This window comes from Erithacus rubecula, assembly GCF_903797595.1.
Source record: "Erithacus rubecula genome assembly, chromosome: 2".
Taxonomy (NCBI): Eukaryota; Metazoa; Chordata; class Aves; order Passeriformes; family Muscicapidae; genus Erithacus; species Erithacus rubecula.
The window spans coordinates 10,681,577-10,695,519 of NC_136685.1; the positions used below are offsets into that span (position 1 = coordinate 10,681,577).

At 36.0% G+C, this 13,943-nt stretch overlaps 1 protein-coding gene across 3 annotated transcripts in view; it reads left to right on the forward strand.

Moving 5' to 3' along the window:
- The window catches only part of SMC6 (structural maintenance of chromosomes 6), a 32,361-nt gene extending 20,988 nt beyond the window's left edge, over positions 1–11,373 (forward strand). For all 3 annotated transcript variants that reach the window (XM_079298112.1, XM_079298111.1, XM_079298110.1), the window contains exons 19-27: positions 423–503; positions 1,113–1,283; positions 3,346–3,483; positions 4,220–4,365; positions 5,050–5,175; positions 5,793–5,898; positions 7,715–7,867; positions 9,520–9,617; positions 10,934–11,373. In XM_079298112.1, coding sequence (XP_079154238.1) covers positions 423–503; positions 1,113–1,283; positions 3,346–3,483; positions 4,220–4,365; positions 5,050–5,175; positions 5,793–5,898; positions 7,715–7,867; positions 9,520–9,617; positions 10,934–11,042 — 1,128 coding nt within the window. In that variant the 3' untranslated portion in view covers positions 11,043–11,373. The remainder of the gene's footprint in view (positions 1–422; positions 504–1,112; positions 1,284–3,345; positions 3,484–4,219; positions 4,366–5,049; positions 5,176–5,792; positions 5,899–7,714; positions 7,868–9,519; positions 9,618–10,933) is intronic.
- The last annotated feature ends 2,570 nt before the right edge of the window (positions 11,374–13,943 follow it).

A 13,943-nucleotide genomic window follows, 5' to 3' on the forward strand; every position in this document is an offset into this window, starting at 1 on the left:
GTGCTTCTAGGTAGGATATATATTTGTGGTGGACAGTGGTGCTCCAGGTAGGCAGTGTAAGCTAATATGTATTACATAACGTTATATTCAGTAACTGATGAGTAAGAAGCAGCAAAAAAACTTGGCATGTATTCTGAAATGCTGAAGATAAATACTTAGAGGAAAAAAAAATATTTTATTCAGTTGTCATACTGAGTAGTAATATGATAACTTCATGAATTAAAGTGCACAACTTTTGGAACAAGTCATATCTCATGAAAATGAATTCCACAGGTGGGTGTGAAGAGTTGTGTCTCTTGTTAGTCACTAATGAAACTAAAAAAATACAAGTATTGTCTTTCCTGTGATGACTTAAATGAACAAATGTGAATTTTTCTCTTTAGTTAAGCTTGAGAACATGTTTGTTTTTTTTTTCTTCTTAGGTAAAAGTAAGAACAACAAATGCAGAGATAGCAGATCTTGAAAACATGGAAGAACACCAGTCAGCAGACATCCATGTATTAGTAAGAATATATTATCCAATTGTGTCTATTTAGCATATGAATAATGTTATTTGATGCTGGCAGTGTTTTGAAATAAACAGAATTGGATAGTGAAGAATGTAACACTTGTTACATTTCTGTAAATTGAGTGATTTTATTTATTTTTGGTGATTTAAATTTTTCCAGGTTTTGCAATATTTGTCTTTTTGAATCAGAAAGTGTTTATGATGGTAATTCATGAGGAATGATGTTATTTTCTAGGAGACAACAACAATCCACTTACTCTTCCTGCATTGCTTTGTATATTGGATGTATATTGGCCACAAATCCAGAGGGAAGTTGCCTTGTTCTTTTCAGTCTTTTTATCACAACTCCCAAATCATCTTAATTTTCAGTCACATTAATATGAGGTTCCACTTTTATTTTGCAGTTTGGTTTAGTGGTCTCCTACAAGATCTGTCAGTTACTTCATTTGGCTTTAGTGACAATTACATTGAGCTGCTCCTATTCTTAGTAGAGTTATAGAGTACTTCATGTAATACTGTACCCTAAAACTGATAGTAAAAATCTGGTACAGTAGTTAAAAATGTGTCTCCTTTTGTTATTCTTAACTTCAATGCCTTTTGACAGCAAGATGAAGCTGAAGAAAATAAGGGTAGGATGGAATCTGTAAAACAAGACATGCAGCTACAAAGTAGAAAAATGGAAGAACTGAAAAATAGTCTCCAAGCAGCTGAAAAAAAATTAGAAGAAGTAAAAGAAAAAATTCATCAAGTAGAAGAAATTGCTGGCCCAATTAAGGTAACAGTTTTATATTGTTTTTTTTTATTTATTCCATTTGTGTGTCAAGGTAAATGAGGTTAAGAAGAGGTGAGGCAGGAGAGAAGAACTTGCTGTTGCCTGATGTACTTAAAGTCTACCTAGAAGATGGAAATGGAGCATTCCATCTAGAACATGTTGGAAAACAGGCTTGGCAATATTTTGAAGGTGATGTTGATTGTTACATGTAGTTGCTGTAGTGTTTTTTGTTTAATGAGAGTTCATTTGCAGTTATTTTTAGTCATGGAGTGAAAAGGCAGGAAAAGCATTTTATTTGACTTTCCTTTCTCATGTATCACATTTGTTGTTTTTCTTGTTTGTTTCTAAGAAATCTTGTCTCAGAGTGTTCCTAACTGTTCATTTCTCAAAATAGCATTTGAAGTTCTATATGAAGTTGTTGTTATTTTATGAAGTTACATAATTGCAGAAGATACCAGTATATAGTTTTAATTATTCAAGAATACAGCAGGCACCTGGAAATGACAGAGAAATAGATGTAAGATAAATAGCAGAATGGTGACATGCAAAATTTGATATTGGCAAAAGGAAGGCAGTCTCACTTTGGCAAGAAGAACTTAGAGTTTGAAAATAGAAGACAGACATAAGAGTTCAGGACATTTATAGTACTGTAAACTTGTAGAAGGATGAACTGAAGAAAACTTAAAAGTTCATAGTGGGAATCTCTTACATGTCTCACTTAAACAATTGCTGTGTAGTCATCCCCAATTAAAAGAGCAAACAGAAAGAGTAAGGAAACAGCAGCAAAGCAACAGAGAAACGTGTTAGTTCTAATGTATCTAAAATGGAAATTCTAGAGATTTTATCTATTTTAAAAGAACCACTCTGTATGCTTGTTATTTATATAGAGTACTGAACACAATCAAGGGAACCACTGAAATTCTTGAAAAGGTTTTAAATCACATGTGTTGTTAAGTTGTTTAATGAATCGTTGATTTATAGAAAGTTGTAGTTTTAAGATAGGACTGGAAAGAAGTAAGAGCATCTGTTATTGCTGGTGATGGTTTTCTTGTTTGTTCTGTTGTTTTTGAGTTGTATCTTGTTTTTATTTTCTTGGTTTGGCGTTTTTTATTTTTGTTAAGATAAGCCATCTAAGTTGGCAGGGGTGAGGAAAAAAATTATGTCCTTATTTATGTCATTCTTGATACATGTTTGCTTCTCTGGAAAGATATATCACTTCAACAGTATCAGTACTTATATAGTATTAGATTGCTGATGAAGGGTCCGGAGCACAATTTCTGTGATGAGCAGCTGAGGGAGCTGGGGCTGTGTAGCCTGGGAAAAGGAGTCTCAGGGGGGACCTTAGCAGTCCCCTACAACCACCTGGAAAGAGGTTGTAGTGAGCTGGGGTTCAGTCTCTTCTCCTGGATAACAAGTGACAGGAGAGGAAATGGCTTCAAATTGGACCAGGGGACATTCAATTTAGATATAGGTGAAAAAATTTCATGGAAAGGATTGCAAACTATTGGAACAAACTTCCTAGGCAAGTAGTGGAATCACTATCCCTGGAAGCATTCAAAAAATATATGGCAGTTGTACTGGAGGATGTGGTTTAGTGGTGTATATGGTGGTGGTTTCGGGTTGATGATTGTACTTAATGTTCTTAAAGGTTTATTCCAAGCTTAACTGTGCTATGATTCTATGATTTTATATGACAGATGTAGCAGGACAGTGAATTTTCACACAGAAATCAGTTCTGGCTGATGTCATACAGGCATCAGAAGTTCCAGATTGAATGTAGTGTAAAAAATAAATGCAGTTATTTGAGCTTTGGGAGAAAGCAGAGCTTTTTGTAAGATGAAAACAGCTCAAGATATAATTCCCAGAATCACTGCATGTATTTATTCCTTGTCAGAATTAAACACAGACTTTCCCATAAGCTGTTGTTAAAGCTCCCATACTCTAGAAGTAGTGTTGCTGAAAGAAAAATAAGATAGAACAACCTCTGAGAAGTCAGTAAACACCATAGAGATTCTCAGGAATCTACCCCAAACAGCTCACATTGTGTGTGATTTGTTCCTAACAGGCTGAATTAAACCAGGCTGAGTCAGAAGTGGAAAACAGTAAACGCCATTTGCAGCACTATGAAGACAAACAGAGAGAACACGAGGCTTGCATAAATAAGCACAAAGATTTACTAGTTTCCAAAGCAAAGGAATTAGAGGTACGTGTGGTGGGGTTTTTTTTTTCCATCTTTTGAAGTCAGATGGTCATGATTCTTCTAATATTTAATATAAATAATTCCACTTGTATTCATATACTCAGCTACACTGGTGTTTTCTCAGCTATGTCCTATGCTGACTATGTAAAGCTAGTAAAGTAGTTTTGTGTAAGTGAATCGAAGCCTCTTTTTTTTCCTGACAGAACACCATTTCTGTCTTGACAGATAAATTAGGGTTCATCCATCTAGGACCATTTCTTCCATCTTTTGCAGTGAGAAGATTAAAATTACTTAAAATTTTCAGCTTAAGTTAAATCGAGTAATATTGTTTTGATTTCTTGGATGGTAGGTTTTTCCTTGTACAGGCCCAATATCTGTTCTTTTCAAGACTTACCTAATCAAGCTTTATTAACTAACTCTGAAATCACATGCACAAGGACTTTTGGAAGACTGCCCTATTTAAATATGGTGATTTTGGTTCCTTATTTATCTGCATTAGCTAAATAACTGTGGTTATATTAAAAATCTTGGATACAATTCTTGGCACTGAAATAACTGCCCATGTATAAATGTTGTCAATAAAATTCTTAACTGAGTTTGCTGTAATGAAAACAGAAAGAACAAAAATATTGTTCTTGCTTGGAGTTCGTGATTTTCTGTAGCATAAAATATTTGCCGTGAAGATTAAACAGATTTTTGAAAAAAATGGCAATTATTTGAGTTTCAAACATTCTTTTAGGAAAAAATGGCAAAAGCAAGGCAAATCTTCTCAGAGCGCATCGAGGTCAGCAGAACTGTTAAAAGCCTTGATGCAGAAATGAATCGCTTGAGAGAGAAGATAAATTTAGAAAGCAGTCACCATGGAAACAGAGAAGAAATAATCCAGTAAGTCATCTTTACTGTCTAAAACAGTTCAGGTAGGATGGAAAAGAGAGGGGAAAGAAGAGTTTTCTTACTGATTCACTGTGTGTTTATGTGTGTTTTTAGTACTTATGCTATGTCTGAAGGTGCAGAAATGCGTTGTACTGATTCTTCCTGTACTGAACAGACTTCAGTCCTGAAACACCTTCCAATCATTTTTAGCAGCATCTGTGCTGTATATATGATATTACCAATAATCAAATACCCTCTTAGTGTTTTGAAGTATCCCAGTTATGATTAGACAGATTTAACTCACCATTATTTTGTGATGTATTAAGAATAATTCTAGGTTGAGTAACTAATGCACAAGCTGGGCAGCTCCTTGAGGTTTTGACTTCAGTATATTTCAAGGAAGCACTCCCCTCTGATATTCTTGAGCCTTGGGAAGCCAGTCATTCATTCTCCTTGGTGAAAGAGTTTATTTTCAAAATAATTGAATATAGAATTAAGATTTAGTTTTTGTCCATATTTCATTTGTGAACAGAGTCTTACTTGATTTATCAAATACTTTTAGTTTTCACATAAATCCTCACAAGAAAGCTTTCATTTTAATATTTTGATTATCAAAATGATTTTCAGCATTTACAACAAAAGCTCAGCTTTGATGTAATGGCATATTACTGCTAACCTTTCTGTTAATTAAAACAGGCAATTTCATTATGCAAAGGAAAGATATGAGGATGCAAGCAATAAAGTAAAGAATTTAAAGAGATTTATTGAAGCTCTGGACAAAGTAATGGCAGAGAGGCTCATAGCGTATCAGCAGTTCCTAAGGTGAGTTTAAGGCATGCTCACAACAATCTTTTTAACCTAAGCTTACCCCAGTGTCAATCTTAGCAGGCCTGAGAGTTTAGAGGCAGCCTGGACTGACAGCTGGAAAAGTAGTGAGGTGGTGGAGCTCCTATTTCCCAAAGACCTCAGCTGTGCTGATTTCATCTGAGTGCTGGTTTTGGTCAGTAAAATGTCAGCAGCATACTAGGACTTGAAATAATCTGGGCTGTCACTCTTTTTTATTGATTACAATCAGTGATGCTGAGCTCCTATAATTTCATTGTGGGCCAAACACTTCTCTGCTCTGTGCTGAAAATTTTTGAAGATCTTGATTGAGATTTTGTAATTTGACAGCTTCTTCTCCATTACTGTGTACAGCCCTTTCTTGCTTCAGTCCCTTAATGTCTAAAGCTGTCCATGAAGATTTTGTTGTTGCCTTCCTTCAAAAGGGTTCTCTTCAGTATGTCTAATGTCACCTCCTTGAGAGTGTAGTTGAATTTGGGAGAATGTTGTTACTGGAGGAGGGCTTAATGCTTAATGATGTGGAACTGTTGATGAAAATCTGTTGTCACTTTTTCATGTATTTAAAATGTTTGAAATGTTTGTTTGCTTGATTTAAGGAACCTTTCTATGCAATGCAAACTCCAATTTGAGCACTTATTACGTGTTCGAGGTTGCTCTGGACATATAAATTTTGATCACAAGAATGAGACACTTTCCATAACAGTAAGTTATTTTATATTACTTAAATTACCATAATACATAATGAATTATTATTTTTTTTAAGTCTCAGGTGCTAGAAATGCATTGCAAATGATAGAATAAATTGTATTTTCCTCTCCAAAATGTGGTACACTAAGTGTAGTGTTATAAATACTCTGATCAAGTAATCCGTTTAATCATATAAAAGAGTTAGTTATGATTTCAAGTAGAAAAATTGTGAAGTATAAGTTACAGAAAAATGTTAGGAGTGTTGTGCTTGAAATATGCAGCCATAGAACATCTCCAAAGAGTTTCTGGACTTCTGTGTTTTGGTTAAGAAATTATGGAGACTGTCATGCATGCCAGTTATGCTGCATTGGACCCCCCTACCCTTCCCATCTTGGTTTCAATATCAATGATTCCAATCACTAGACCTCAGTAGAGATGACCAATGATTGCTTTAGGATAAGAATATTGATGGAGTTATATAACTAACAAAACCAGTCATTGCAAAGGTTAACTTTAAGAGTGGGCATATTATGCATGGTATATAAAATAGCTTATGTAACAGTGATTCAGCAGAAAAAGTATGTAAAAATGGCTGGATTTTGTCTGTTGAGAGGAACACATTGGAGGAGTTTCCTGAGTGGAGAAGTATCTGCTTGATCATATCAAATAGGTATTGCCTTAGTTTCTTCTGTCCCATTTAGTGCCAGTAGGATGTTGTTGGAAACAAGCAAGGACAGAAAATATTGTCATTTTAAATGGGCAGGTTGCTAGATTAAAAGGAATAAATGTGGATTGGTCTTTCAGTCTTTCAAAATAACTCATTCCTGGTTCATTGATAGGAAGTTTACCAGTATTTGTGTGATTGTATAATGGCTCTAGTTGTTATTTAAACAACTTAAAGCAGGAAAGCTTTGATAGGTTTTTTTTTTTTTCTGTGTCCCTTTTAACATAGATCCCATAAAGTTTTATCATGGATTTATTTCTTTTAGTTTCTGTGGGAAACTTCAGTTTTAGGGATTAAGGGGAAAAATGAGCAATGGCAACATAAATACATGTCACAGTCCTAATTAGACAGGTGAAGCAGATATATCTGAAGAACTAAACTCAGTACATAAAATAGCAAGTCATTACTTGACTTTATCAGAATATATTTTTTTAATAATTGATAGCTCACGTATCTCACAAAAGATATCTGTATTTAGTCAAGAATGTAAGTTGCAAAAAGAAAACAATTCCCTGCAAAAAAAGATTCCGCTTCAATATAATCCTTATTTGCCTGCTTAACTTGTTAAAGGCCAGTGCAATTAGCAGGGCAAGAAAATGCCCAAGTTTCATCCTACAGGAGTGCCACAAGATGTCATCATAATCAATGTAACCAGATGGCTGTTCACAGTGTTTCATGTATTCCATATAAAGAATCCCTTCCTCATTTAAAATGCTTCTGTAAATCAGTTACCTGCTTTTCTGTTGTACCTGGTAACTATGGTTTTTTACTGTTATGTAAACATTTATGATGACCTTTATTAAACACTGTTTAACAGCTATTAAAAAAAGAGATTTAAATAACAAAACTCTGGCAGAGTCATTCAGTCTGTTCAGTGTATTTGACTGTGATAGAAGAAGTTGCAGTGATCCTAGAAATGTGTTAGCTCATCAGCCCATAACAATGGTTAGGAGCCATCCCATTCCAGAATGGCATTTGCAGTGAAATGCAGAAAATTGTTTTCAAGTGATCTTTGTTCATGTATAATGTGTTTGCTGTTAAAACTATGATTCTGTTAGTATGTCTTCATCTCAGATTTAAAAATTGCTGCAATGTTTTTATTTCAAGGTTCAGCCTCGAGAGCAAGAAAAAACTGCCCGTAGTGATCTGAGATCCTTATCTGGAGGTGAACGTTCCTTCTCCACAGTTTGTTTCATTCTTTCTCTGTGGAACATTTCTGAATCTCCTTTTAGATGCATGGATGAATTTGATGTCTACATGGTATAGTTTAAACTTAAATTATGTCTCTTGGGTTGTTACTTGTATTTGGTTAAATTTAAAACCACTGTAGTTAACTGTAAATTATAAAAAGCCCCCAAACCAAAATAAGAAGCCCTCAAAACAAAACTTTTTAGTGATCTTGTTCACTTTGTTTGGTAAATTTTGAAAGTTACTTTGTTTCTGAAGTTGGTATCCAGAAATATGAGACTTTCTGTTAATTTGCAGGCTCAAAATTTTGTTCAGCACAAAAATAATAAATCAGCTGTTACTGTGTTTGTCAGAAGTTGACTCTGCAAATTGCTGGGACATTCTGGGCTTGGCATGTGCTTTGATTTCTGCCAATTTTGAGATCAGTGTGGGTTTTTTTCAGAGCAAATGTGACAATTAGGTTCAATGTTGCTATTCATACTTTGGCTAAGAGCATGTTTCCATGATGTTGAAATTTAGAATAATGAACAATAATGTTAGCTAAAAATGTTAAATCATATTTTTGTGTACAGCTTCCCTGGACAGGCCACTAACCTATTTTGAAATTTATTTTCTTTTTTTTAGAGATTTATTTCCTACTTATTAATATATAGAGTGGTATGAGTTTGAGAAAATACTTACTTCTGTGAGACAAAGATTGATACTGGCTTATTTAATTTTGCCTCAGTGTCCCTTCCTCATCAATCATTTATTTACTAGGAATCACCTAGACAGCACAAAGATAATATAGTCTATATTAAAGAATTTCAAAAAGGGGAGTATGCATCTAAGGTAGTGAAGCAGTCATTTTTCAGCCAACTTTCAAATCACAGATCCTCTTTTAAAAGTTAGTGGTGCAGAAGTTTATCCATCTTTGCAGAAAAGCATGGATACTCAGAACTGCAGGCCTTGCAAAGAACTCACATGTCATCTATTCCATAAATGATTCCACGCAATTTGTCTTTCCAGTGCAGTTCCAGTGAGTGCAGCCTCACTGTCCACACCTTCTGTAGTTACTCCTGGTGCAGTCACAGAGTTGCACCACACGAGGACTCCACAGAGTGTTTGTGTGGGGGATCTCTGGATCTCTGCTTTCATGGGGAGCAGTGCACAGCAGCAGAGCTCTGTTAGTCCCTGCTAATGACAGCATCCTGTGGCACGTCCTTTTCAGTGTGCCTAATGTGCAAGGTTGCATTCAAAATAGTAATAATGATAATAGCAGTAATAATCCTAAGAAAAACAAGCTCCATCATATCATGATATCATAGGTTTTGTGGAGCCCTTAAATCCTTTCAGGTGATTTTTCAGGCATGATTTTACAGGAAACATTGTTCTGCTAAAGTGCAGTTCATCTCAGCCTACCAGTAAAGTAAGAAGTGCTGTATGTACATCAAAGAAATTAGAAAAACACTATAAGTAGATGAGTGTATGATTTTTCTGATAGATTTCCATTTCCCATATAAACTAAAACGTACAGTCTAAGAATTTTCCAGGCTATAATTTGTAGCTTTTAGATTTTTACCCTAATATTTCTCCAGTTTTTCTTAGTTTTTATTAGTCTTTAGATATTTTCTTTAGGCAACCTTGGCTGTATAGCAAATAATTCTGCTAGGTTTTCTAGAATCACATTTTCTAATGTATTTGTTACTGTCAGTACCAGTACCTGAGAAATCTTTTGTCTTTAGGATATGGTTAACAGAAGAATTGCTGTTGATATGATTCTGGAGAGGGCTGACTTCCAGCAGCATCGACAGTTCATTTTGTTCACCCCCCTGAGCATGAGGTAATAGTGCTGTGGGTTATTTCAGGATATAACAACTGCAAAGGTGTTCTCTTGCAGGGAGTGAAACTTGGAAAAGTTGAATATGAGGAGAAAGAAATTCTGCTGTTTGTAGCAGCAGAACATAAACAATTTAGCAGTTTATTTCTGATGCTTCTGTGAATTTCAAAGAGTTTTTTAATAGTTTATTTTTTTACTCTTCCTTACATAATGGTAATTCAGTGGGACTTGAATCAGTTTGTCAGAAATAAAAGAACTTTAGAAATGTTTTATTTTGCCAAACAGGCTCTTCTTTGCTTAGCTTTGTATGTCTCTCTCCTCTCCCAAATACAACAGAAGACCTGGGATTTTTTCTGTTAATACTACACTACTTTCAAGGGTTTTGTCATTTGAGTTGATTTTATTTTCTGGGTTTTAATGTTGCTGATCTAGAGACTCATAGCTTCCACCATGTTTTAAATTTTTGATCTAATGGTTTAAAATTCTTTCAAAACCTTTATATAAAACCCTGGTAGAGCCATTCCCAGTTTAAGGGGACAATCATGTCTCTTTCTTAACCAAGCCAACTCCTTTCTATTAACCCAGTGTAACCAGTGAAATGTGTGAGGGTAATTAAAGCACTCTTAAAAAAAATTATTCATTCCTAATTGTCTTCCCTCACTATAGTGTATATAAAAAGTAGAGTAGTGCTATCTGCTGTTATTTCAGTGGAAATGCTTTTTGTGGAGATTTTCTGAAACTAATAAATACATAGGAATTTTTTGTATGGTTACTGTTGAAAAAATTAATTCAAGTTCAATATGAATTTTTTATATTGTTCCATGATTCACGTTCAGCAAACATTAAATTAAATAGAAATATGGTGGCAGCTTCAGGAAAAATCCATTTAGGATCATCAGTGGAGAAGCCTGTGTAAATTTATGTGTAGTACCTTTGGTCATTCTTAGTACGTAGTGATTGATTACTTGTGTGTGTAGTGTGTGCTACTTCAGAACCTGTAAGGAAAATCCTTATTTGCATTCCATCATTTGTTTATTTGGAGGTTTTCATTAAATAATCTTTTCTCTAGTTAAGGCAGTCTAATTGTTAAAAATCAAATGAGTGAAATGAGTACTTGTCTTTACCTCAAGTTTTTATTAAATCAGGCCCAGGATCAGTTTAGTGAAGCCTGAGCTTCACGTTACTGGTTTTTAAAACTGTCAAAGAAAAGAGGTGGAGTTACTTAAAGGGAAATATGTCATGTAAAGAACCAAATGGAAATACTGAAATTCTTGGAGAAGAAACACTGTTTAAATGATGCATCCTTTCTTTATTTTTAGTTCTCTGCCTACGAGTCCCCATATTCGAATCCTCCGCATGCCAGACCCTCCAAGAGACCAAAGAACACTGAATTTCCAAAATAGGAATGACAGAGATGAAGATCAATAAGTATCTCTGTATGAATATAGTATTAATATTGAAGAGAAATGTGGAATAATATATGTAAAATTATTGCTTCCTGATGCTGAAAAATATGATGATTTTTTAGATACTCTCAGGAAGATATTTCTGTATTGTTATTAATTATTTTTTAAATGATTACTGTGTATGCACAGAACAAGAATAAGCACAGTTTGGCTGAGGAGAAAATTTTAAATATTCTGGTGACTTTTTTAGCTCCCAGCTATAGAATTTTTTTATCTGTTGTTCTGGTTTTTCTTCTGGAAAAGTTGAATATATTTTATATAACTATTATATTTTAATAAACCATTTGAACTGATACTTGTGGTAATGTTTCAGTGTCTCTACACACTTAAAAGTTAGCATTAAGTTAAAAATACTGTTTTCTTCCTAGCTATGCTTTATTTCTTACATGTGTGGTAGGTAATTAATACATGCAGTAAAATGCGTTTAATTTATTTTCCAGTGAAACTTCAGTAGCTGAACATGAGAAACTATTAGAACTTATACTTTCATAATTAGAAAAGGGAAAAATTTATATGTAGTATAGTATCTTGGCAGGAAAATACTTCTTTCATTACTTTCCTAAGGAGTTTGAGTGTCTTTGGACATGAGCTTACAAAACCTAGCAAGCTGTGTCTTTATAAATCTAAATTCTTAATTCTAGTGAATTGGTTCCTACACACTTGTTTCCAGGTAGGGAATAAGTCTCTAAATATTAATCTTATTATAATAAACTAAAGAGATCCAAGTCTTTCTAATATATAGGAATGAAGTAGAATAAGAAGTTTGGGAAATAATACAGTAACTTTTCTACATCATTGTAGACCTGTGTTTTGATGGGTCTCCCTGCCCTCCCTCCCTTCCCACGTTTCTCTGGGAGTAGAGCACTTAAACTTGATTTGTTTAGATATTGCAAGCATTTACTGAACATAAGAAGGTAACCAGATTTTTCTAACTCATTCAAGTTAACCTTTTTTTCCTCTCCTGTTCTTTTTTTCTCCAGGACCTTGAAATTTTTGGCAACTCTTCAAAAAAAAATCGCTTTTTAGAGTTCAGCTGCATTTCTTTTTGTTTTTTTGGGGGGGATTTTTTGTTTGATGTTACACAGCTACAAAAGCTATTGAGACTTCTCAGAGAACAACATTCAGCAGTTTCTGCACTTTTTTACTGAATAGCAGTTCCTCAATAAAACCTTATCACAGTGTAAGTTTTAACTTGACTTCGTAGCATAATTTGTTTTCAGTGGCAGCATGGTATTAAACTTTCTTTAAGTTTCTGTAAAATATGGAAGCTAGGTAAGACTTGAAGGAAATAACACCTTACAGAATCATGGAACCATAAAAAATGCTGAGTTGGAAGGGACCCATCAGCTGCATGATGTTCCCAGTTGACAAGTTGAAGTCCAGCATAAGTAGAAGGGCAGTTGAGCTGGAGGTGTCCCCTCGTTCCTCAGGGAACCATTCCTCACTGTCATTGTCCTGGCCAGCAGGCCTGCAGTAGACTCTCAGGATGACATTGCATTATTTATATGTCCCTTGTGCCACTGCCAGCTGTAGGCTCCATACATTACAGCCCTTCCCCTCTGAGATAGATGAATCTCAGCAGGTGTCAATAGAGCAGGGGTTCATGGTGAAAAAAAACCAACAATTATTTTTTGCTTACAGCAGTCTTGGAGTCATGTATTGATCTGGTGGACCTGCCTGTTCCTGGCACTTTTATTCCTTGTTACCAAAAGAATTATGGAAATTGCTACGTGTGCTTGTGATCCTTCAACCCAAGGCCCTGAAGTTTCTCTTGATTCCTCAGAATTTTATTTTTTTTTATCACTGCTGGTTGAACAACCAATAGTGGATAGCAATCAGAGGGCCTTACTAGATTGGAGAGTTTTCCAGTAATTTCTCTTATCCATGCCCTGGGAGCCAGTAGAATTCCCGTGAGTCAGGTCTGGTCTGCATATCAGAACTTCCCTCACCTCCCTCCCCTTGGAGAGAGTCTGCTATTACAGCTGCCCTTCTTTTCCTGTTAACAGAGGAGGTCTGGATGTGGGGTACAGGAGGTGGTGCTTTAGGAGGTCCCTCTGTCCCAGAAGGACCTTCACCCATCTCATCATCTGGCCTTGTTCCAGAGCCTCATACCTGTTAAAGAAGGTTCCAGTCCTACTTATTTTCAGGAGGAGGAGGAACCTCCTCCTGGTATGAGTGACCTGCTCCCAGACTTTATCTTGAGCAGACCCTTGAGTAAAAGACCTCCACTAATTACCCTGCAGGGTTCAGAGTCCACCTGCTTCTCCACTACAGAGGAGGTTGAAGATTCCTGAGAGTCTTGAGAGTGGCATCTCTGTAAATAACCTATCTCTTTTTCTATTTTTCACTCAAATACCACACAGCCTGTTCACCTCCTCCTGTAGCTTCTTCACCTGCAGCAGCTCCCCAGCCCCAGCACACCTTCTGCAAAGGAGCTGTTTGTCAGTCCCAGCCTGGCAGAGGCATCAGGCACTCTGTCAGCCTGTGAGCTGCCCAGCTCCCTCTGCCCTCAGCAGACTGGCTGTCCAGAGGTGTCTGGCACAGCTGGTTCAGTGACTCCAGCTGCAGGGGACTGAGCCCCACTCCATGCCATCCATAGCTGGGGAAGCTTCCACTGGTACACAGGTACAGCTGGGGCTGAAGGGATCTTTTCGTGCTCTTCTTCACCAGGCACTGAGTCTGTTTGCCTCTGCTGGTGACCTTGGAAAGCCCAGGGTCATGGACAGACTCCTGGCAGCTTTGAGGAGGTTACTGAGAAAAGAGGACCAGGCTTCTGTTAGTGTGTGTGCTGCAGACAGTGCTCATTGACTGAAGTGGGGAGGTTCTGGCTGAGTAAACCAGGAGAGATTGTTCATGATAAAGG